The sequence below is a fragment of the Barbatula barbatula genome (genome assembly GCF_947034865.1).
Source record: "Barbatula barbatula genome assembly, chromosome: 20".
Lineage (NCBI taxonomy): Eukaryota > Metazoa > Chordata > Actinopteri > Cypriniformes > Nemacheilidae > Barbatula > Barbatula barbatula.
This window is the reverse complement of record NC_136783.1, coordinates 20573014-20598682: the sequence shown is the minus strand read 5'-3', so window position 1 is coordinate 20598682 and position 25669 is coordinate 20573014. Positions and strand designations below refer to the sequence as shown.

The 25669-nt window shown below is 42.4% G+C and overlaps 1 protein-coding gene across 3 annotated transcripts in view; it reads right to left on the bottom strand.

Annotated features, from left to right (window-relative positions):
* Positions 1-25669, bottom strand: part of sptbn1 (spectrin, beta, non-erythrocytic 1) — a 54562-nt gene that overhangs the window by 6165 nt on the left and 22728 nt on the right. For 2 of the 3 annotated variants that reach the window (XM_079483475.1, XM_079483476.1), the window contains exons 3-26: positions 15763-15914; positions 11641-11814; positions 11459-11550; positions 11297-11377; positions 11052-11167; positions 10856-10968; positions 10581-10768; positions 10381-10498; positions 9610-9768; positions 8981-9283; positions 8714-8867; positions 7384-8254; positions 6465-6602; positions 5620-6376; positions 4448-4650; positions 3940-4030; positions 3688-3834; positions 2921-3184; positions 2614-2838; positions 2436-2525; positions 2070-2348; positions 1421-1551; positions 1021-1225; positions 5-379 (exon numbers count right to left, since the gene is read on the bottom strand). In XM_079483475.1, coding sequence (XP_079339601.1) covers positions 5-379; positions 1021-1225; positions 1421-1551; positions 2070-2348; positions 2436-2525; positions 2614-2838; positions 2921-3184; positions 3688-3834; positions 3940-4030; positions 4448-4650; positions 5620-6376; positions 6465-6602; positions 7384-8254; positions 8714-8867; positions 8981-9283; positions 9610-9768; positions 10381-10498; positions 10581-10768; positions 10856-10968; positions 11052-11167; positions 11297-11377; positions 11459-11550; positions 11641-11814; positions 15763-15825 — 5337 coding nt within the window. In that variant the 5' untranslated portion in view covers positions 15826-15914. Of the gene's footprint in view, positions 1-4; positions 380-1020; positions 1226-1420; positions 1552-2069; positions 2349-2435; positions 2526-2613; positions 2839-2920; positions 3185-3687; positions 3835-3939; positions 4031-4447; positions 4651-5619; positions 6377-6464; positions 6603-7383; positions 8255-8713; positions 8868-8980; positions 9284-9609; positions 9769-10380; positions 10499-10580; positions 10769-10855; positions 10969-11051; positions 11168-11296; positions 11378-11458; positions 11551-11640; positions 11815-15762; positions 15915-21804; positions 22385-25669 lie in introns of those variants that run through there. The other variant, XM_079483474.1, reaches the window with a different exon arrangement.

The window sequence follows — 25669 nt, the reverse complement described above, 5'->3', positions numbered from 1 at the left end:
TCACCTGCGTCCCCAGCGCTTGAATGTCGTGCTCAAAGGTGGTGTGCATCCTCTGCAGGGTCTCCACCGTGTTCTGGTCTCGTCCCAGCTCTTCCGGAAGTTTCTTGTGTTTGTCCAGGATGCGGCCAAGAATCTCCTTGGCGTCGTGGTAGAATTTGTGCAGCTCGTAGGATGCGGCAAGGATCTGCGTACGTGTGTCGATGAGCTCGAGCAGGTCCGCCCAGGCCTCGTTCAAACCGTCTTTCCATTCGGCCACCGTTGCTGCGTCTGTGTGACCGGCGTTGATGAGGTCGTCGGCCATGCGGTTCACACCATCCACACGCTCCTGACCGATGTTTCCAGTGTCTCGTGCAAATTCACGGAAACGTTCCTGCAACATCTGAAATTAAACAAAAAAATAAAAACAATGCACAACTCGGCCCTCTTCTGCAGTCGATACACGTGAGAAAAATACAGAACTATAGCAAATGATAGTGCGTTATAGTAAGTAGTACTTTTTAAATAATGTACAGTATACAACAGTATTGTGTAGCAAGTGAATTGAAATACTGTAGTAAACTTCAAATTTAAACAAATTAAACGTACTCGCAATGCTCATACAGCCACCGCTTGCATGAAATAACAGTATAATATACTTATGAATTTACTATAGTAAGATGTTGCAAAATGTAGTAAATCATAATAGTTATTGCACTTTTTAATGTATGCTAAACTATTCTATAATATTAAATATAGTTCATTAATAAAACGCATACTTAAATAGTTAGTTGAGTTTTTTTTTTCATTTTAACTACAGCTTACTATAGCGTACTTCAATATTGACTATAGTAAGAATATACTCAGACTGAATAAGGTTTTGTGGCCGACTGCTTTATAGTTTGTCAATACTAAAATCTTTATTTAATTCCAGCATGAGTGCATTCAATAAATCTTACTTTAATCGAGAATGAGCAATACCTCCATAAATCAATTCAGTCAGATCAGTCAAATAGGAATTTTATTCAGTGTTTTTCCACTCACAGTAACATGTTCGTAATCTTGGCCCAGTTCATGAGATCCGGCCACGACTTCTCTCTCGGCTATCCACTGCTCCAGGTCATCCACCTCCCGGTTCAGCTGGAAGAGACGGAATCTCTCCTCCAGTTTACCTCTCCTCTCTTCTGACAGGTCCTTCAGTCCGGCGTACAGCTTATCCACCTGCGACTGACGCATGCCGATCCTCTCGCTGCACACACATACAAAGCATGTCAACCAAGCTTGTTTTATACATGTAGCGTCCCACATGGGGGAAAATGCTATGGTATACTAGAGTCGATGGTAGTATACTATAGAATTCACTAGTATTAACTATAGTAAATGAAAACTGTAGTAAATAGTTACGGACTGCAGATTTAAATTCATATTGTTCAGGTTTCTTCACCTCTCGGGATGGTTGGCGGCCACCAGTCCTCGACTGGTCTTGGACAGCTGATGTACAGTCTCTGCGTAATCCTCCACCGCCTGCTCCAAGATCTGATGTTTCTTCAACATGGCCACTGAACTCTGCTCATCCTTAAAAATACAACAACAGGTCACATATCTGTTCAAACAAATTAGTCTGTGATGACCACAGATTACGACAAAATATCAGAGTAATGAAGTATTTACTGCTATAAAAGTACACTACAGTATCTGTGAAGTTTACTATAGAATTTCAATTTCAGTATACTTTATTGGCATGATTGCGTGTTCTTACAATATCGCCAAAGCATTGAACATATAACAAAAAGACACACAATAAGTACCAACCTTAAAGTGCAAAGTAAAAAACGAATATTAAATATAGTTTGTGTAAATAAACAATTTGACTAAAATATAAACAATTAAAATATATACCAAATGTACATTTAGGCAAAAATACTACTACTGTACTACTGTAATCTGAGGACACCCTGTGGTCCCACCACACACATCCTAGTGATCGCAGATGCCATAATGTCATAAATCTGATATCTAAACAGAAGTTAAGTTCATGATGGTAAATGTCTATACTGCCCATTTCTTCTTAATGGTTTAAGTGGTTTACGTACCTTGGCCTTCTCCTCAGACATCATGTAAAGTTCCTGTTCGCTCATCCAGGCTTCGGCTTCAGCCGCGTCAAAGTAATACTGCTGGGCTTTGTGTGCCTCCTCCAGACGGCTGTGTCTCTTCTCGGTCTCCTGCATGATCAGACTCCAGAGCTGCTGCAGATCGGCCAGACGCGCTCGGATCGCCTCCACGTTCGGACTGTCGGCTTTCAGGATGCTCTGGCTGCGCTCGAAGATGTCATCACAGCGCCGCTGGTGACCCTGGATCTCCTTCTGAAGTGTCTGTGGATGGAAGGCAGAGAAGTTTGAATGGATGATTAAACATTTGAACCCGAAGAGAATGACATTTTAAAGAAAGGTTTGCGTTACCTGGTTCTTCTTGATAAGCAGCTGAACAGTCTGTAAGTTGTTGCCATGGTCGGTTGATGTCGCCAGTGGCATCCTCTCCTCAACCCAGAGCTGCCGAGGCAGAGATGAAAAGAAGATTTAGCCTGTACACCACCAACTTGAACCAGAGAAACAGACGAAACTTGTGTGTGAAACTCACGATCTCGTCCTCGACATCACGGTTGAACTGATGGATCTCCCGAGAGGCCATGAGGAACTTCTTCCTCTTTATAAGGGGCTCCAACAGCTCCTGGAACTTCTGCTCCACCACTTCCCGGCGTCCGTCCACCTCATCCGTGTCTTTTCCCTCCTGTCTGAGCACGTGAGCTTGAGACTGAAGCTCATCCACCTCCCTCTGACGCACCTCCACCTGACTCTCCAACATCTGGACAAACCGCAGGACAAAACACTCACTTCGTGCTCATCTAGACATCAGATCGAAGCAAACCGACCTATTGTGATCAGACCTGTTGTTTCTTCAGTAGGATGCTGACGCTGGTCAGATCTTTGCCGTAGTCGTCGGATTGGATTTGTCCCTCCAGGCCCTGCAGCCATTTGTCCAGATCTGCGCAGCTCTGCGTGAACAGCTCGGCTTTGTTGGCATCAAACAGACACTGAGCTTTAGTCTGTGTGGTGGATTCCAGCTCGGTCCACATCTTTTGCAGTCCCGATAACTTCTCCTTCACTACGGCTTCGGTCTCGGGCTTCTCTGACACCAGCTGCTTTCCATCCTGTACACAGATGAAGAACAACGGGATTACATCATCATTACATCATCACACACGGTGACTTGGGATGTAACGCTTCACCGAGAGCCGGTTGAAAATCAATTATAATATGTTAGATGAATCGTAATACATGTTTTGCTTACAGTGTAAATGTGGATATGCTGATGTATCTTTAAAAAATTTTTTATCCAAGTTATGAAAAGCACAAAGTCTTTGCTTATATTAAAGAGACTTTTGTGTTATTCGTTTTTTATTTGATTTGGAATGTTTGTTTTTTATTGCAATTTATTTTTGTTATTTGAAATCAAATATATTTTAATTTGACAAAGAAATGTTCAGGCTTTCAGAAATAATGCACGGTCAGATGTTCATTTCTAATTTGTCTCAACTCATTTTGTGCAGTCGAAACTCAAAACGTGACTGAAGCGTATCGTGAGATCAGTATGGTAACATCGTTACATCCCTAACGGTGACGCGTGAGCAGCCGCAGACAGGCAGACACTGACCTTCTCGATTTTATCCAGCCATTCTTTGTTGGACTGAAGTTCTGCCATGAACGCTTGATGTTTCAGCCATTTGCTGTGCAGGTTACGAGCTTCATCGTACGACATGTCCTGTGCCGTCAACATCTTCTCATTGATCCACAGGGACAGCTGAACACACATCAAAACACATTCACATTATAAACGGACAAGATCAAGATTTGGGTTTTTAAAGAGCCATTCAATGAGATGTTTAGATTTTCAGTGGCAGGTCACCTCTTGACAGTCCTGCAGGAACTTCTGCAGATCTCGGTTGTCCTTCAGTCTCATGAGCAGCTCCACAGCCGCCTCACGATTCTTCTTATGTCTGCAGGTTAAACATCAAACAAAACTTGTATTCATTATGTTCTGATATAGGTCATTCCTCATAACAATAATAATCTATTCACAATACCGTTTATAAGTTTAGTGCCTCTTGTTTGAAATGTTTCTCATGATCTTAAAAATCTTTTTTATATGAAGGCATGTGCTTAAACTAGGCAAAAACTTTTTCATTACAAGACTAGAATTGTATTAAACAAAAATGTAAAGGAAATAAATGTGAACTCCTATATTGTTTAAAAGGCATCTCAGGATGAGACCTGGAATGTGTTCGATTATACTTTGGGCATTTGTCATCGATTTCCACGAATCCATCGTCAAATAGCTATGTAATGTGTACCCAGCATAAGTGACCCATAACTTGGGAACAAAAACAAGTTTTGAGAATTTGAGTTCGGATTACCGATCATCGATTGATGCCGCTCTCTCTTGGATGCGTTCAGCGTTGATGTTTCCATCACTGGTCAGTCTCCGTCCGGCCTCTACAACGCTATTGATCTTGTCCTCATTGGCGTCCATGGTAGTCATGAAGTCTTCTTGTTTCTTAATAGCAGCTTCAGCCCCTTCCAGTGTGGTGGGCATCTCCGTGTGGGCCAGAACATACTCCTACAGGAAGACAAGGAACGATAAACACCTATTACATCCAAGTACTGTATATTCCCCTTTTCAGTTTATAATACTCAATGTTTGAACGAACTAACTGGAAAGCCCACATTCGGAAATATTGCATTATATTATTGGATTTACTGTGGTAAACAGGAGGTAAAACTCCAAAGCAAATTCCTAAAATGTATGTTCTTCAACCTTGCTGTAATGAAAAGTACTAATATGGATGTATTAAACTACATTACACTAACTATATTACTACAGTTTTCAATTTACCATAGTAAGTACTACACAATACCATGGTATATATTAGCAAAGCATAAAAATTACTTTACTTTACTATTGTTACCACAGTTAAGTATACATATATTTAAGTCTAATACTCAATTTACTATAGTAAACTAGTCTAGTAAAATGAAGTTTTAGACTATTAGTATTAACGTTACGATTTAGTAAATATAACAAGCACTGTACTATACATTAACAGGAATGTAGTGATTACTGTGATATACTACAGCTTACTATGATGGAGGTGGTTGTAAGGGAATTAAGAAGTTAAAATACTGTAGTATTGCTAAACATTTACCATAGTAAATTGTAGTATTTAGTACGTTTATCAATTCACTAACTGAAGATTACTGTAGTACACACTAACAAGGTGTATTAATTATTATAATATACAAAATCTGACTATATATTAAAGTATACTATAGTATTGTTGACCAATCTGAAGCCAAGAATCTGAACAAAGGAGATTCCGATGTCAAACACCAAAACTCGTTTCGCCGTCTACGGGACAACACTAAAATTTGTTAGTCTTCACGCTTTAACCCAGGGTTAATAAAAAAGTTCAGTTTCTGTGATCGGGTACTGCGTGTTGCCGAACGGCCAAACCGCATAGAAAAAGCGATGGTTTAGAAAATACACATATTCGTATGGACAGACCATAATGACATGTGTCTATCATACCTGGTTGTTGAGGAAAGCCTCGGCCTGTTTGGTGTCTCTCAAGAAGATCTGATAGGCGTGAGACTGCGACAGGAGGTTCTGACGGTTCTCCCACATCTTATGCAGCTCATTCCAGCCCGTATCCAAAGCCTGAAGTCTCTGTCTCAGAAACATGTACTGAGAGTCCGTCTGACCCTGGGTCACCATCTCACCCATGTCTCTCATCTTCTGATAGTCCTCTTCATAGTTATTGATCTCGTTCTTGATGCCCTCGTGCTGCGCCAGCAGCTTCTCAGACTCAGCGAGCGTGTTGGGCATGTCCTCAGAGGCGATGGCCGTCTGCGTTCGGGACAGCCAGGACTGGAAATCGTCCAGTTCCCTGAGGAACTGCTGCAGTTTGCTGGCTTCCCCGAGTGACGCCTCACGGTTACGCAGGGTTTCCTTCATCTCCTCCCAAACCGAGTTGATTTCGGCCAGACGTCCCGTGATGGCTTTGGCCTGGTCGGGATGTTCGTCACCCAGGCGGTCGGCCTCGCCGCGGAGATCGCCCAGTTTGACTTCAATGGCAGTCAGGTCACGCTCCATGCCTGTGAGTTTGCGCTGGAGGGCCATCACGCCCGTCAGGTCGTTGCCCAGCTCCTGGGTGGACTCGATAACTTTCGTCTTTTCGCGGATCCAGGATTTGGTCTCATTGCAATCGAGGTGGTAGTTCTGAACGCCCAAAGCCGAGTTCAGGGCTTCTTTCTTCTGGTCCACCAGATCACGGAACTGACTCCATCTGTGATCCAAATTAAATTCAAAGGCATGAAATCAATGGTTTAAATCATTAATGTTCAAATTAAAGTGATTGACGCTGTTGTTCTGACCTGGTGTTGAGTTTGTCTTGTTGGGCTTTGATGTCTTTCTCACTGGGGTGTCCGTTGTGCATCAGCTGTCGGGCGATCTGATTCACCACAGCCACACGTGATGCCTGGTTATTCATTTCCGGCTCCAGACTCTCAAACCTAAAACACGAGAGGATGAGATGAAGAATGTGCTCATTGATCTTACTGGAGTGTGTCGAGCAGTATTTGGAGTTGTTATGAAGCCACAGGGAAGAATCAGAAATACATCTAGAATGATGTGAGCCAGCAGGAACAGATGGGCCAGAAAAACTTCCTCATTTACCAGTTTTACAACCTCTATTTGGAATCCTTAAGATAAATGTCACACCCATATGAAAATTGTATTGCTCTTTCATAGCTCAGGAGACTCAATTGTGCTTCATTTAAGTATCAACTTAGTCTAAAATGTTTCTCTTATAATTGTTTAGGAGAAATGAAAAGAAAATCAAATAATAGTGTTGTTCAGGCTGTGTAAATGAATGGAGATCAGAGAGGTCAAATAATCTGGATTTGAGTCAATTTGATGTGAAATGTTTGAGTTCAGATTGAGATCTTCACTAATATGACGATTTAACAAATCTGAGCTCAGTTTGACACATTGTTGACATCTCTTCCTAATCTCTGAGACATTTGTGAGGCATCTTTCTCAGGATAAATATCTGAGACGTGGATGAGACTGATGAGCAAAAGTTTCCATTTGCCTTCCATATAGTCTCATTGATTTTGATTTGAGAGATCTCATCTGTGCTTTTTTCTTTCTATGAGCAGGTTAACAAAGATACCATCATCCTCATCCCACAGTTTGAGATCTCAATATAACTATTCTCGTTTGAATCTTTAAAAGAGCAACACTTGAGCAAAAACAGTTCCCTTTGTTTATGAAAAACGCTTGACCCCTGACCTGTGCTGAATGACCTCAAGGTCCTCCAGTTTCTCTGGGATTTCCATGCTGTTCAGCCACTGTTCCTTCTCATCGATCCAGAGTTCACACGCGTCCGCCTCGCTAAACATCTTATACAGTGCCAGGGCGTCCTGCAGGGCTTGTTTCCTCAGCCGAGTCAGCTCGGACACCTCCTTATAACGCTCCTCGATGCCCGAAAGCCGCTCGCTGACATTGGCAGCCTGCGCCTGTTCAGGTCGCAGTACTTGGGCCTGTTCGTGAAGCGCATCGATCACCGGCCGGTAACTAGCGACCTCAGCGGACGAGTCCTTGTGTTTTTTCACCATTGCTTGAGTGGAGAATTCATCGTGCCCCACGTCCGCGCTGGAGACGATTCGGAGGGCGTCCAGGGTCCAGGCGTCCACGTCATCGGCGTCTGTCTGGAACTGGTGAAGACTGCAGGCCTCCTCCAGACGAGCTTTCCTCACGGCGGCCAGCTGTTCCAGAGCGGCCCACTGCGCCTGCACGTCAGCGATGCGCTCACGGATCTTGGCCTCGCCGAAGTGACCTGCATCCGCCATGGTTTGACCTTCACGCACCGTGAGCTGGAGGTGACCGGCCCGACCGCTCATTTCGTCCTCGAGTGCACGGTGTTGACTCAACAGACGCACGGCACCCGTCAGATCCTTGCCGCAGTCGTCCGAGGACAAGATCTGCTCTTTCTCACGGATCCAGCCCTCTTCCTCGGCCATCTCCCAGAAGAACTTCCAGAGGCGACGGGATTCCTCGAGGCGAGCGTGACGCTCGGCCGCCAGTTGGGTCAGCTCCTGGTAGCAGAACTCCATGTGGGCCACACGATCACGAATGACCTGGGGGTCACAGGGCTTGTAGCCTGAAGATAATAAATGACAAGGTACGGGGAAAAATAGATCAGTTAGCGAAAGAAAAAGAAAAGCAGACCAGTGGTTTAAGGGGCCAATCACAGAGCACGTGTTTTTTCATTCTAATGTGCTACAATACCATTGTTTTTCTATGTAAACATGCGTTCAAAAGACGTGTATGACCGTTACCCTCGCATCTTGCGCACATGATCGGCACATTTTTTAGACAACGTGTCAAATTAAAATAATTTCAACTGTTACGCTGCACTGCTCAACAAGCAGTGGACCAATCAGAAGAATTTGGAGGCGGCATTCTGCTTACAGCAGCAAGTTGCCATCACATGGCCCTCGCATTCTATGCTGCGCTTTTTTAAAAACCATTCCTGAATGCTGCGCTTTTAGACACAAAGACGCGTTCTGTGTGAATGGCCCTTAATACACGTTACTGAAATCAATATGCACTGAATTACCTTCCTCATCCACAGCAAACTTCTGAGCGTTGGTGTTGACGGCTCGCACGCGGTCGGCCTGTATGGCGATGTCGGCCTCAACCAAAGCATGTTTCTGTAGCAGATCTTCAACACCCAGAAGGTGTTTCCCATAATCCTGAGAGAGAAGCAACATCTGTGGAGGACAGAGAGAACGTCAGAAACTCACTGCAATTTAAAGCTAAAAAAACATCTCACTGTAAGCTCCTGTGATGTCTACCGTGTCTCGCTGCTACTCCTCTGTCTCACCTTCATCTCATCCATCCAGTCCATGATGTAAAGCATCTCCTGGAAGACGCGCTGGAGGCCGAGGTTCATCTCCAGCCGCTGTCTGCGAGCCTTCAGGAGTTCCAGCAGATACTCCCACAGACGCAGGACGTTATCTTTACGAGCGGTGATGCGCTTGATGTCGTGATAGTTCTCCGTCTCCAGCTCCCTCGCCACGGAGACCACCGCCAGCACGCGCTCCTCGTACGCCGCGATGTCCGTCTCGATGGCTTCGTGTTTTTTGGTAGCTGCCTCAACAGCCTGGAGGTCGAATCCAAAGTTGTCCTGAAGACGAATTTTTTTTAAATGTTTAGATAAGCAAGCACTATACTGGTCACCAAAAAACATTTGAAGTGAATATAAAATCTTTTTTCCAGTAGAGGTGTTAATGTGACTTGCGTCAATCATACATTTCACCACCAGGGGGTAGAACCATATGAATCTAATAGGCAGAGAAAAGGCAGAAGCCCCAGTAGGTCCAGAGATTTACAGATGATGAGGATATTTAATGTATACAATGAATGTTTGATGGAAAATTTGAATGCTGGAGTTACTAAACATGGATTCTTATCATTTACTTCCATCATTATATTAGGTTCATTTGACTTTACCTGGGAGACGAGGCGTTGGTTCTCGCTCAGCCACGTCTCTCTCATGGCGGCCTTGCGATCGAATCGTCGAGCGAGCTGTTCCAACTTCTCCTGTCGAATGAGCTCGGTCCTCAGCGCCAGCTCTCGCTCGTGCTCGGCCTTCTCCAGACGCTCCCACGCCTGCGACCACAACAAAACTTAAATAATCGGACAAACTAGAGCTGCTGTTTTACACAGGTCAATAATAAAACTATAACACACAAAAATGATGAACAGAAAACTGAACATTTTTCAGAATCCCTGTCAAAAATGTTTAAAAAGCATTAAAACAAAGAAAAATAAAAATGTTTAGAGAAGCAAGCACAATACTGGTCACTAAGAAACATCCAGCTGGGGTGTTAATGTGACTTGTCTAAATCACACGTTCAACCACCAGGGGGCGTACAACCACATTAATCGAAAAGGCTGAAGTCTCAGAATGCCCAGAGATTTACATATTGTGTGAATGTTTTAGTTTTCTTCTGATGCTGGAGTTACTAAATATGGATATTTGAATGGTGTATTTGAATATTTAGGGTCATTTTCAGGCCCCTAAAACGCAGAAAACATAAAAGGTTTTCAGTTTTAAGCAGAAAAAGACGTGGGGGTGTGAACGGCCCCTAAATGATGAGAAAATAACGTTGGCCTTCTATGCCAAACTCTCTCATTAAGATCATTAAAACAAACTAGCTAACCTTAAATCCTCTAAAAAAAGAAAATGGATCCAAATCTCACTTTCTAAGTTAATCTCACCTTGTTGATGTCTGATATGAGTTTGCCCTCTCTGGGCATGTACACCTTCTGATTGTTGGCTCTCATTTTGCTCTGGATGGTGAACAGAAGAACCTCCAAGTTCCCTTTCTCAGTGAATCTAAAAGAAGTGAATACTCGCATAGTTCATTTCACTTCAATCGATTGTAGAAAACACATGAACTGTTTGTCTCCAGACTCACTTGGGAGGTTTCTCCACCGTGCGGTATGTGTTAAAGGCCTGAAGCTGCTGCTGGACTCCCACCAGAGAGTTTGCAAACTTGCGATTGTTGAGGATGATGATGGTCTGCTCGATCCACTCCAGAAGATCCGACGCCAGAGATTCGTATTTCTCAATCATCTTCTCCGTCTCAATGGCGTTATCGAGCACCTGGTGATGACAACTTGACATCATTCTGATGCGTCACCTGGACGTGAAGTCATGCAGAGAGAAGAAATGGAGACAGGAGTAACAAACCTTTCCGATACGCTTGCCCTCCACTTTCAAAGCCTTCATCTTGGAGAAATAATGGTAGTATGTGACGACGTAAGTGATGATAGATTTCTCATCGGGATGGTCAACGCTGATATCTGTGAACGAGACCAAACACGTTGTTAATGGGGTATTGGTTTTATTTCTCACGATTAAGTTTGAAAGCAGAACGGGTTTTGACCTTCTGGATCCAGAAGTTTGGTGAGGCCCAGATGCTGTTCGGCCAGGTTGAAAGCGTTCTGCAGGTTGTAGTGAGCATTGGACTTCTTCAGTTTGTCAAAATCGATCAGGTCTGGTCTGGAAACAGATGGGAGAGAAGTGAACAACACTAACAAACAAGACGCGGTATTACCATGATGTTTTATTAAACACGGTGACGAGAGTATAAATGATAGATCATTTATTTGACATTTTTTAAGCGTGTACCTGTGTTTGTGAATGAGGGCATTGAAAGCCATGCCGTCTCTCCAGCTGGTGCTGAAGTTGTGGATGTTGACGTTGGGATAGCTGTGAAACACACGCGACAACAGTCAGTCATGTTAACACATGTTAACAAGAGCTTCGGTCTTAATCTGGACGAGTGCTCACCCTGCGGTCTTCATCTGACACCACAGCAGCAGAGCATCCTTAGCTGAACGCTTCTCTTTATTGTCTTCTGTCTCCACGCTGATGTCCTGGATCTGTTTCACACACACAGTCACAAAACAACATACTGTAAAAACTCTGTAAATTGTGAAAATCAAAGCGAATCAATTCAAGAGATGCCGCACCTGGAAACGGAGGATGATGGTCCAGATAAGACCGAGCGTGAGTCTGTGATTGCCATCGACGATATCATGAGAACCCATGTTCTCCAGGTGAACCCGCTGTTCTTTCAGAAACTGCAAGGCCTTGTCAACGTTCTCCAGGCAGTGGATTCGCATACGACCCTTCGTTGGCTTCGGCTGTGGACAGATAGAAGATAAAGTCTTGTTGAAAATGTGGACACAAATCACAACAAATGTTTTTATATTACTTTACTTATTTCATCTAAATGAGTTATGTCATTTACATTTTTTTTTTTTTTAAGTAAGAACAACTCATCACTAGGAAACATCAGTGGCTGAATGTCGAAAGTGAGAAACATTTTGGTTGGCGAGATGATAAAAATATTGCAATATTAACAAAACAAGCTTTATTGCAACTACATGACACCTAACACATGGAAAAGGTCAAAGTGATGATATCCCCGGTCTCTTTTTCACCCTGGTAAAGATTTATCATCAAATGTGTTCAGCAACCCTTCAAATCATCCTAAAAACACAAAGTCTTATGTCACATGTTTAATTCCACACTTTCATTTTCAATGTCTTGTGTTCATACGAACAGACGGTAAGAGTAAAGAGAGATGTTCGTTCTATTCTGATCTCCTGTGGAAACTCGAGCTGTAAGGTTGAGGTAAAGTTGCTGATGCTTTAGTTCCGGTGGTGACGCGTCTCTCCGGATGGACGAGCTCATGGGCTATTTATCTTTTTGACAGATGCAAGAGAAAGTTCTCGCTGGAAACATGTCTGATGATGATATATTAAACACCTCTGGAGGGACGACGCTATTATCGACATAGCAAGGACTGTACTGTGTGCACTATGAAGGGACACTTCACTGAATGCTGGCTGTATCCCTACATGCTGTTCTGCGGCACGAGCTGTTTGTCCGAAGACAGACAAGTGGTTCAGAAATGACACACTTCGCTCTTGAATGAACAAAGGCGTACAAAAGACATACTGGTCTGGGATTTCCAAGAATGCAGTTTTCGTTTGTGCACTAAATGGAACAGTAAATGAGTAACCAGGTTGTAAAACATCTCTGTGCTACAGAAGATCATGTTGAGAAGACTTTGAACTGAGGAGTGGCCGTTCTGCGGCTGGAGAAAGCCGCTGTGAAATAATGGATGAGTTTGTGAGCAGAGGCCGGACGGCTCATGTCCCTGGAGGACTGGATATCCCATCATGCTTAGAGAGACGGCTCAATCAGCAGCTGATACTTGGGGGGGTTTAATAAGGTGAAGTGACAGCATTTCACTAATGGGCTGGAGAGGCAGCGAGGCAGAACGAGGCAGAGGTGGATATCTGTTCTCCGTTTGAGAGGGGCAGGTGGTATGATCCATGCTGAGTGGGTAAGAGGACCTGCTGCCAGAGATGCTGACACACACACACACACACACACACTGCAAACATTAAATTACAGTAAAGCATTTGCCCAACGCTTTTATCCAAAGTGATTAACATTGCATTATACTATACATTTGTATCTGAGTATGTGCAATCCCCTGGGATCGAACCCATGGCTGTGCCGTTGCTAGCACCAATGCTCTAACCACTGAGACACAGGAAACACACAAAACACACACTGCACACAGAGGCACAGACAAACACACACACACACACACACACACACACACACATAACACTCACTGCAAACACACACACACATAACACACACTGCACACACACACACACACACTGCACACAGAAGCACAGACAAACACACACACAGATAACACTCACTGCAAACACACACACACATAACACACACTGCACACACACGCACACACACACACACAGCAGACGGATGTGAAGTGTTGTGATGCAGAGATGAAGGGTGACATCAGCAGATTTCTATTGGATGTCAGTAGGGCTGCTGGTCCTTTCAAAGCAATTTTTGTAAGAGAGCCATTTCTCCTTCAGCCAATCACAAGAGTCCATAAAATAATCTAGACGAAGATTAAATGTCATCCGAATATGAATTTGACAGGACTGAGGGCAAAAAAGCTATTTTTATTAAAATTATATTTATATTTTAAATAAAGTAATCCAGTTAAATAATATTTTGTTTCATTTTCATTTATTCTTTTCAAGGCTACATTTTTGATAGCGACAGGAGCGGCACTCATGATTTAGATTTAGTTTTCATTAACAATAAAGGCATAAAACACTCAGACAAACAGATAATAAACAATCTCCATTCTAAAAAAAAATGTTTTTAAATACGAAAAACTAAAATGTACTTTCAACCATTTTCATGTCGTCGTATTGGCATACGGTCATTTCTGCTCAGTGAAAATGTCCATCATTCGTTATTTTGCACATTTGATTGATTTCTTACCTAATACACAATACTACTTTCAGATCAACACGTTTCACCGCATTTCGGAGTAGAAAATCGAACGCTTCAAGAGATTGACAGATTCCCTCTGGTCTTATTTATAAAACACATATCAGCGATTCATTGTTCAGAATGTGTTGGATGAATCTTTTGTTTGAACACTTTACTCTGTATCTCAGCACAAGTCTCGACAGACCAGAACTGAAACACTTGGACAAACGGCTCAGCTAGTGTCATATTTACCACCATTCAGATGAAATATGGGCGTTGTTTAGATGCCATGATAAGAGAGAACAAACGATCGAGACATATACGGAGTGATTGTGAAGCGTCTCGTCTGAGGATTCATGTGACTTCAGTTGCTGGTCAATGTTGATGGTGATGTCTGAGAATGAGGTGAAGTGTAGACGTTCTCTTCCTCGGGACGGGCCCGATTCACTTGTGCAACGCCACAATGATGTGTTTATCTACAGAGGTTATAAGAAAATCCAGATGAACTAAAAACATGTGAGATTTGACTGAGTGTCCTTGGTTTAGGAAATTCAAAAGGAAGCCATTTTCTGCGTTTGCCCGGTGATGTGAGAAGTTATCTTATCAACAGCCTTGACAGATAGTGAATGAATGTGTGAACACAAACTCTCGGGTAACACATGGACACATCACACACATGTCAGCCGTGACTCAACCATGACTGCTGAGGTTTCAAACTTCCTTCATGTTGTTTATAATGAGAGAGTCAACTTGAACGTTTATATTTACAGATGCTTTTATACCAAGCGGATCAAACCTGAAACCCATTCATCACTTCATTGATCAAATGTTGTCCTTTCAACACATTCAGGGTGAAAAGGTGAATCTTGTATCTTTCAAAGGCCAGAAATGTTGGTCACCTGTTCCACTTATTCAATGTCTTATCCGTCACAACCGTTAAAAAGAAAGGTCATGACCCCGTGACAGAGGTTAAAGTTTGACTTTAGGTCATCTCTAATCATTCTGTGCTAACACTGTGAAATATAACAAACAACGTATAGATAATATTGACCTTTATGATGATAATCTGTGCGAATACTTTAAATGTCCAGGTCGTATTCTAGATCAATAAAATAATATTAATTGAAAACCAATATTGTTATTTTAAAATGAAAAACAGTACTACCATTCAATTAAATATAAAATCAAGTAAATTTTACAGAAAGGAAAATATAATACAATCCCGTGTGTAATATTGGATATTGATTTAAGGAAAAAACTTAAATTTAGCTTACAATAAAAGGATAACACGAAGATATCGTTTTTAAATGAGAAAATGAAGATTTGTAAAAATGTTTGGCCATTGTAAATAAAATGTAGCATTTATGTTCTTTTTTTATGACGGATGTCAAGGTTTCATGAGGTCCACCCATCGCTCTCACAGGCTCCAGATGGCTCACGTTTGCCATGGTGTGAAGAAATGATAAGCAGTTGAAAATAATGCACTACAAATGCTCTGTTTCTCTGGAAAGTCTTGAAAAGCCGCTCACATCGAGAGCTTGGACAGGAAAGAAGCGTTTAAAGAAATCAGATGACGCACGAGTTAATGGCCTGTGTCACGATAAAACCACCGGGGTAAATCATCCTAACAGGGCCGCGCTGCTAAAACACTATCATTCAGATGACGAAACCTGCCACAACCGGTAACGCTGTGACATTACAACTCAATCAAACATTGACTAAATAATCCCGCCCCTGCTGATGATGTCATCACTCACCAGTCTCTCGCCCGACAGAACCTCCAGCAGTTTGATGAGCATCCGTCCATCTCGCAGGTCCATGTAAAGATCTGTAATCCGGCAGGACACACGCGACAGGTGAGAGTTCACCCATTTGGTGAAGGTCTTCTTCTGCACGGCCTCTCGTTCATCTGGAAACAAAGACTTTTGTTATAGATGATGAAGAACTATCAAATAAAATACACAAATTCTCAATAATACAGGAAATAGAATCTCACTAATTTAGATGCGTTTTTGGCAAGTGTTCGTCTCGTTGTTAAATATTGCCACAAATTATTGTATGTCCTGCGGATCCTCCTGCCAAACGTTCAATCAACATCTACCCCTTTCCACCACTATCCCATAATTCACATGCTAGCATTCATCCAGCGAACAACGTTCAGCAGACAAAGACACGTCTGCATGAAGAGAACAGAATTTATTTATAATCCTCCCAATGTTCCTGTTATTGCATTCTTTATCCTCGCACAGATGTAAACTTCGGGTTTCGATTGTTCTGCGGCGTACAGGACCAGACTGAGATCAGGTATAAGACACACGCAGATAATGAGGCTAAAGAGAAATGAGCTGGAGGTCGTGTAGTTCGAGCCACAACAAAACACATTTAACAAACAGAGGAAGAGGAACATCTGTCGGAGGGTAATAACACGAGCTCGGTGCATGGGTCAAAAACACGTCCAGATCGAACGTAAATAAATACGAAGAATTAAAGTTTGTAAAAACAGATCTTGTTTTTTTTATCGTGCCTTTCAAAAGATATCGATCAAACTGCAGTCAGGTTCTTTTGATTAAGGAATAATAATAAAAAATACAGCTCACGAACACAAACAATAAAACAAGATAACGCAATATAAAACATGATTTCTCTGTTTTTAAACTCTCACAATGTTACATTGCAAAACAACTTATTTCTCTTTTCGTTTGAACATGATTAACATCACCTACAGTATATATAGTAACCGCATGATGAAAGCAGAACTTGCAGAAATGATTCACATTATGCACATTGCGGCCAAAGCAACTTACACATCAAAAAAACAAATGTTTCATAAACACTTTTACATATAAACACAGAGAAAAGTGCTGAGCGGAAAGTTTTCATTTGTTACACACACACACTTCTTCATTTACTCTTTATACCGAATGCTAATATTTCAAGAGAGTCTCGGCAAAGACACAGAGATGATTTAATGCTGGTTCATCTGCTGAACGTCTGCTTTACACATGTAACCCGTGACAAGTGTCACATACACAACACATCTCTCATCCAGCTGTCATTCAACTAAAAACAAACAAACTGACCAAGATGGGCATCTAACACATCAGCACTGACCCGTCCCATCTTATAACACACAGATTACTCTTTAACACATTATTCCTTTTATTTGATATCAACTTTGTCTCATGTTTCCCTTATACAAATATTAATACACGAATGAGACATTTGTTTTCATACAATACGACTGTAGAAGTCTAAAAGGACCTATATGTCATTTAGACTAGCAATTCGGCAGCTTGATATAGTTAAAGGGACAGTTCACTCAAAAATGAATATTCTGTCATCATTTACTCACCCTCAAGTTGTTCTAGAACCGCATAAATGTCTTTGTCTTGCTGAACACAAAGGAAGATATTTGGAAGAATGTCAGTAAGCAAACCGAATCTCATCCCCCATTGACTGCCTAAAAAATACTATACGAGTCAATGGGGGATAAGATCTGCTTGCATACTCACATTCTTCCAAATATCTTCCTTTATGTTCCGCCAAACAAAGAAATGTGTACAGGTTTCGTTTCTGGGTGAACGGTCCCTTTAAGATCTTTCTGAACCGACATGCATGAAATTACAGCATCCTTTTCTCAAAATAAACATTCAGACGATTTCCAAACATCTCATTTGTGTCTCCGGGTCATAAGCAAGTAGACACTGACGCTGAACTATGGCTGCATTGTAAGATGATTATATCTCAACTATTGCCACCAAACGCTACATATTAGTCAAGCCTGCGGATACTCCCAAAGGACTGTGGGTAGGGAAAACAATGGCGGCAGTGTTCATTCGCTCGTCCAGGCCGAAACCGCGAGGAAGACTGCAGGAATGCATTGGCATCTGGAGTGAAGGTTGAGAAAACACTCTCCTCATAGCCTCTCGCCGTCCCCGCTGCATGCGGCGTTATAAACTCATCATTAAATACCTGATAGCTGGAACATAAATGATGATATACAACAAGAGAAAGAAACGGACATGATGTAAAAGTGTGGAAGGCGATGCCTGTAGTCGAGCACGGCATAGACGTTCAGATCAATCAATGCCCGAGTCTGGACGTCTGGTCAGGGGTCAATCTGATCAAGGGGCGGGGTTACTGTCAATGTCATTATAAACCCACATTACATTTATTTAACTGTCTATCCAGTGAAAACCGCACTGAACCGGCTCAGAGCAAAAGGTATCTAACGTGTGTCGTGATGGTTCTGGATTGTTTGATTTGCTACATCCTCAAAATCTTTGTTTTCTGACCCTCATCCTGCACAAACACAAAGACAGCATTGTCAGGATTTTCAGACTTTTTATCGAGCTGTGAAAAACAAAAACTAGGTTGTCTATGAATGTCACAATGAAAATCTACTTTTGAAGAAAGCATCAAGGAAGGGTTGACCCGACCCTGAACACAGAAAATGTGTGTGACAGTCTTTAAAAAGGGTGTTAAAAAAGGTTTGTCGATGCAATAGAAGAACCTTTAACATGGCAAAAGAGGTTCTTCAGATTGGACAAAAGTAAGAAAGAGATGCTTCTTTAAAGAAACTGTGACTGAATGGTTCTTCTATGGCATCGCTGTGAACAACCTTTTAAGTGTAATAATGTTTAACCAAAACAAACATTTGTATGAACTCCGTAGATGTTTACGGTCTCATGATTGAATCAAAGCAGCGTCTGAACCTAAAACCGAGGACCGCACCATTCTTCACCTTCACTTCCATTCTTACAGCGGTTACAAAACACACTCCAAACCGTTTCAACACACCGAAGGGTCACAGATAAGATTCTATTCTGAAACCGATGCGTGTCAGACCACCATGAAGAAGGACATCCTGAAGCAAACAATGAAAATAAGAAGGCTGGACGCTCTGAGAAAGGTGGAGCGCGGGCGGCTTCCTCTTCCCTCTCATTTATCTGCATCCTGCGGTGTGAACGTCAGCACAATGGAATTCCTAAGACGTCCGGCGTGGAGTGGACAGATCTGAGGTCAGAGGATCGGCTTCAGCTCAGACCTCAGCGTGAGGCTCACGAATAACCTCCGAGTTTCAACACTTTCTGCTTACAAGTGTTTGGAGTAAAGGGTAAAAATAATAAAGACATTCAGCGCCTGTTTATGTGTGTGAATTCTTGCGTGATGATGAGAAACACATGTAGAGAACTTAAAATAAACAATACGCTCATTCGCAACACATTACATTTCTATAACGCGATGTATTGTCGAGTGAAACCGTATACTACTCACTGAGAACTAATGTAGGGAATTTGGATTATTATAAACAAGATTCATGTTTTTCCAGATGAACAGATCTCTCTTAGATATCTATTTCTCTTAGACATCAATGCGATTAAAGGGAAATGTCTGATCTGTTTCTCGGATGTTTGGCTCACATTTGTCAAGTCTGCGATCGAAAGTCAATATTATTCCAGATCTCAATATGAGCTCAAACACTTCTCATCGAATTTAAACAACCCCAGCGAGAGGGAAAGAGGACGTGCGTTTATCATGGGACACGTGATGATCACATTCCTGTGGTGGAGACCCGGAAAACTCACAGATCCTTCTGTGTCACACAGACAATGATGAATGTGGCTATACAGGAAATTGTGTTCTTTTTTTTTCATTGTGGTCAAAAAGATATTTGGAAGGAAAGGAGCGTATCATCTGTTAAAATAACAGCGTGAAGGGTCTACGATCCGAACTCCACCCTTACTTTCAGATGATGATGATGCAAACCGATAAGAGCGTGTGCAGCCGAGCATCACTCTTCATCTGCCTGTAAAAACACCTTCATATTATTTGCATCATAACGGATAGTTTCACTTCCACCGTGTGTTCCACTGAGAAAACAATCATCAACATGACAGTGACGCTCATGAGTAAAATGTTTACAACACACGCCAAACCCTCCAGTGTCTTCACATCCCTTCATTGAGTAAATCAAGACTAACAGCTCACATCCTCGCAGTGACCGGCCCATTCTGAACCTCCCCGGCCCGGCGTCTCGCTTTCAGCCACCGTATCCCTGCCAACAGGCGAACAGAAGGTCATTGAGAAGACCGGGCGGTTTGGCAACAAGATGCCCCGAGGACAAAAGATCGACTTCAGCGGACGACCGGGAGCTCCTTGGCTCACGGTGACGTCCGGAGAGGTCCGTTAAGAGTCAGGTTACATCAAAAACACAAAACTTCCACCAGGCACCTTCACTGACAGTGAACTTTCTCTGGGACACAAGCGAGCACAATCATTTGTTTAGACTGTTGAAAGTTCGTCCCCGGGCTTGAGCAAGGAGCAATCCAAGAATGTGTAATTTCTCTTGGCACATCGCTGATGGTTTCAAGAATGTACTTGTGTAGTCAGCAGCACTTTTTAAGCGGAATTTTGAAACGGTACGTGAATGTGCATTAGGCAAATATTCGTAACTTCTGACTGAATGTGAAAGCTCGTACAAGATCATACAAGTCAACATAAACGTCAAACTGAAACCGAATCATCCATCATTAATACAGGTATCACATTTAATACCACGTTCTAAGAAGCACGGACGATTAAATGCTTAACATGGAGCTCGATTTTGTGACAAACACTCCTTTTTGCGATTATTCCATGTGATGTAAAGAACATTCTGTGAAAATATCATCTTCATGCTGTATACTTAAAAATAACTGAAATGTTTAGGAAGCCAACTTCTGCTATGTTTGATGCAAAATGTAGTGTCAATAAAACCACAAATTTTGTATTTATGACATTTATCACAAGATTAGTGTACACTCAACAGTGCTTCAAACGTTTCTTTGATGCTATAGAAGAACTTTTGGTTTCATAAAGAACCTTAAACATCTGAAGCTGAAGCTTTATGATCTTTAGATTATAAAAGGGACAGAAAGATAAACTTCTGTAAAGACCCTTTGATTGAATCTTTTAAAGAGCGTCTCTTGAAATCATGTAATCTATTATTTACAGCAATAAACACACATGACATTTTTTCAAAATTTTTATTTTAACTTTATTCTGGACAGACAGGGTCAGAAACATCCATCCATCTATCTTCTCAACACACGTGATACTGTATGTAAAACCATGTGTCACATGTGTAAGCATGAAACGCGAAATGTCTTCACATTCACACTACAGTCACGGTAAACCCGGGTAATAGAGTAAACGTGTGAAAGTGCAGAGCGCAGAACATCTATCGATCAATCCTGCAATCCTGAGCCTCTGTGCAAAATCCAGCTGAATAAATACAACACAAACCCTAAAAGTGCTGCAGCGTCAATAGCGCTCGTGCGTTTAACCCCGCAAGCCTTCAGGTATTCAAGCCGCGATTAAAAACAAAGGAGTCAGGCCTCACGTGGATCTTTCGCGCATTTAAAAACAAACAGCCAGACTCATTAGCAGATGCTATTGAAATGCGTACGAAGACCTGCCACCGTCCGCGAGGTCAGCGGAACAAAACAACCGCTCCCACCTGACCGGGCTTTCTATTGTTGTCTATGACGACCCATTCAGGGCGAGACGCCCCCTTTTAGACTGTTTTGGGGGAGGTGAGCGGAAAAGCAGGGTGTTTGCATGCGAAAAAAAAGCTTTTTTGGGGGGACTTTCTGAAATCTTTACTAATCTAGAAAACTACATCCACACCCCTCATGTGCACGAGGATTAAGGGACACAACACAAACCCTCTCAAGCTACATTTAAACACACGTGGCGTGTGTAATAAAACGGTTTCTCCATCACGCTGAAGCATCCACATAGCCACGGTCGCTTACCTTGCAGCTGTTTGAAGCGCCCCTCGAGCTGGTTATAGTTGAAGGGTATTTGCGCTGGGTAACTGGGCTCCTGATAAAAGTCCTCGGGCCCCCCGGACGCCCACTCCAAATCCATGATCCCTGACCGAGAGGGAAACTAATTCCAGATTCCTTCAAACCTCCCGGGAAACCACAGAAAGGGATGGACGGAGAAAAAAAAGAAAGAAAGGGATCCACACACAAACCCTTTACACTCCTGCCTCCGCGGCGCACGTCAAAACAAAAGACATCCAGTTGTGAAATGCGAAAGGTCTCGGACCCTATCCAGCGTTCTCAGAAGACACGCTCATGCTGCGGTGCCATTCTGTCCATTCAAAGTCAGCATCTCCCCCTCGGCCTCACACAAACAAATGCCCCTCCTCCTGTCCCACACCTCCCAAAAACCTTACAAACTTAACAGGACCAAAAAAAAGTGCAGACCGTTTGAGATGAACGGACCAGCCCGGTCTAAAACTAAAGGAGGCAATGGAGAGGTTTTGTGACACCCAGCACACCTTCAACGGAGAGGAGGCGGGCAAGAGAGTTGTAATTTCATCAGTGTGTTTGCCGATGATGTCACCGCCTCATTACAATGAAAGGAGAGGAGGAGGAGATGGGCCGTACCACGTCTCCAGAAAGACACGGGGGTGGAGGCTAAACAGGAAGTCACCCCTGTTTCCACGCATTGTTATTCGGGTCATGAAGGTCCGAAACGAGTCTCATAATAAACCCAGAATGCTGTTCTTGGAATGTCGGACTGACCCGTATCCTGTCTAAAACCCGGCTAACAACCATCCAGTTATAGACGTCCCCCTCCTCCTCCGTCTGTTTGCAAGATGAGGAGAGACGTCTACAATGAATGCAGACTTTGAACTACTACTCAAGAGTTTGGGGATTAAATTGCACTCCCCTGCTAAACAAATATCTGCTAAATCCCGCTCGGGAATCTCACACGGTCGTATCGGGAGTCGTAAAGATACACAGATCTTTCGTAAAAGGAATTCACATGGAGAACATTATGCATGCATTATGATGGCAAATAGACCCTGTCTGCTTTGCTTTACACATGACAGAAAACAGGACTACATAAAGCACCGCAAGTCTTAAAGGGACAGTTCGTGCTAAACTAAAGATTCTCTAACCCTGTGTTTATTGTCGTGTTGTTCTTCCGTGGATCACAACAGACGATATTTTTAGAAACGTCTCGGATACAAATGGAAGTCAATGGGGTTCATCAGTGTTGTTCGGTTGTCACGGTTCTTCAAAATATCTTCTTTTGTGTTTTGCAGAAGAAAGTCATACAGGTTTGACATCACATGGGACATTTTCGATTCGAGTGAAATGACAAAGTTCTGGTTTGTCTTATTCGGAATGAAAGTAAACTCAGTTAACGAGAGAATGTTACTTGCAAGACTAAAAAGACCCTAAAAAGCCCACCACAACAAAACATCCCTTAAAAAAAGTATTCTGTCTGTACTATGTTAAAATAATAGAAAATAACTTTAAATATACCTCGTCTTTATCAAAAGAAATATTTTTTTCAGACAGTGTGCTTTTAGTCCGTGACTGTCATCCCTTTCTCCTCCATCATCTTCACAGAACCATGAGATACCTAAAATGTGACCCAACGTGTCCCATGATCATGTATTCCTAACCGAAACAATGTTGAGTTACATTCAGCGTGGGATCGGGGCCCGAGGGTGTTACGCTTGCTCAAGATGTTTGTGCAAGAAACACAGACGACTGTTATCATTGTGCAGTCACAAGATGCCCACGTGTCCCTCTCTGGCCCGATGGCGCACACGCGATTCACCTCCGTCTACACTTCTGTTCTGTGTCACAAGTGAATGTGACTGGACCTTCATGCCTGCTGTGGAGAACTGAGAAGGGAGGGGAACTTCCTGGAAGACCTACGGCGCTCTTTAAAGTCCCAGTGAAATAAAAAATGACAATGCCAATTTTTCCATTAAATTTTGCAACGTTTATTGAAAATAGTTCATCAATGTGGGTCACTCTTTTTAAATCTGCGTGCCCTCATAATCTTCAGTTAAAATCTGAAAATGCACTTCCGCCCTGAAGTGACTATCAAACGGTGTACGTTAGACGGCTTGGGCGGAGCATCTGTTAACTCCTCCCTTTCAACGGTCTGCTGCCAGTTCCATTTCAAACTGCAACAGCTGTTTTTATCCATCCAATCAAATGAGAGAGAGAAAGACAACACCCACATCCAATCCATTTTCTCATTAGAAATTCCATTTCACCCAGAAATACGACAAAATACGGAAGTAGAAACGATCGCGACTTCCGGTTCACGGGGACTTTAAGCATCGCGAGGCTGAGAAACTAACCTGACGATGAATTGAAGAATAGATTTGCAAAAGCGATGTGCCCATTACATGTCAGGCCTACGAGTATAAAGAAATAAAGCAAATGTAAGGAAAGAATTGGGAATGCATATCCCGACACGGTTCTGATGCATTCTGAATGCTTTTTTATTTCTTGAGTCCAGCCTTAAGTCTCTATGACATTCTGATCTTAAGATCATTGGATCTATAATTTCACAAGATCATTTACATCGTGTGGTCTGTTCTGTCAGTATTTATGTATGTACAAGATGTTAGCTGATACTTCAAATGACTAAAGAACTATGAACAATACGACAACGAAGCTTAAGCATCATTTTCTCAGAAATGCAAGTCAGATGTGTTGTTTTATACACACCGTGGAATAAATGTATGTAAGTGTGGTTGTTTTGATTGGCGCGGATACAACGGGCCCCTTTGGCAAGCCAATGGAGACACAATTCACCGTGCGATTTCACATGATGCTCACATCTTAAAAAACGCTCTTGCGCAATCCCACAATTCCACTGGGAGCGCAAGAACACAACTGCACTTCTTTGACACCAAGCTCAAAAGTGCTGCTTTCAGCAAACCAGATCGATTTCACCACTGATAGTGTGTGCGTGAAGAGTTTGGAAGTATGAAAGTGATCTAATGCTGAAATTGTGGTGATATTTTCAGACATCTGGCCGACAAATGCAGCAGAGGAAGGAAAAAGGAAGGACTGAGGTTTTGTGGGAGGTTCCCTTGTATTAGGACCATACAAACAAGCAACACGGGACACTCCATAAACTCATAATCCATCCCACGATTCTAACACGTATTAATGAGATTAAAGCAAATATTATACTTGGTACGTGAGCCTTAAAATAAGAATGCGTCACCAAATAAAACCTGTCGGATGACTTAAATATCCTTATTGTTCCTCCTAAATAGCAATGAGATGAAATTGAGAGTAAACTAAATCTTTTGATATCTGAGGAAAAAGGACAGTAATTTAATATTTAACAAAGTATCTCAAACTGTGCTCAGATCTGCCGAGACACCAAAGACGAGTCGAAGACTTCTGCGTTTCTCGTCTCATCCGAGATCAAATGTAGGATGTAAAACGTTACATTTCGAAGCGGCAAACTCACTACGTCAACAATCGTCTCATTTGTGTTCATTTCTCTTTCACATAAAGACTTGAGAAATATCTGAGACAAAGTTGAAACGTGATTGCTTGGGACAAAACGGAAGGTTCTTGTGTGAATGAAATGAGTTTTGCGAGATTGACCCGCGGCAACTCGAGCAGACCGACGTCCCGCTCATTTATTATTCACCAAACCTGTCAATAATTTAGATGCTGCCGTTTGATTGGTGGAACAACACCTGACACAACCTTTAATGTGTGTGTGTGCAGGAAACTAAGCAACGGCTGCATCTATGAATAATGAAACTTAAAGACAAATGTCTAAAACAGTTAAGATCATCCACTACTTGAAACATCTCACAAATTTGCGATA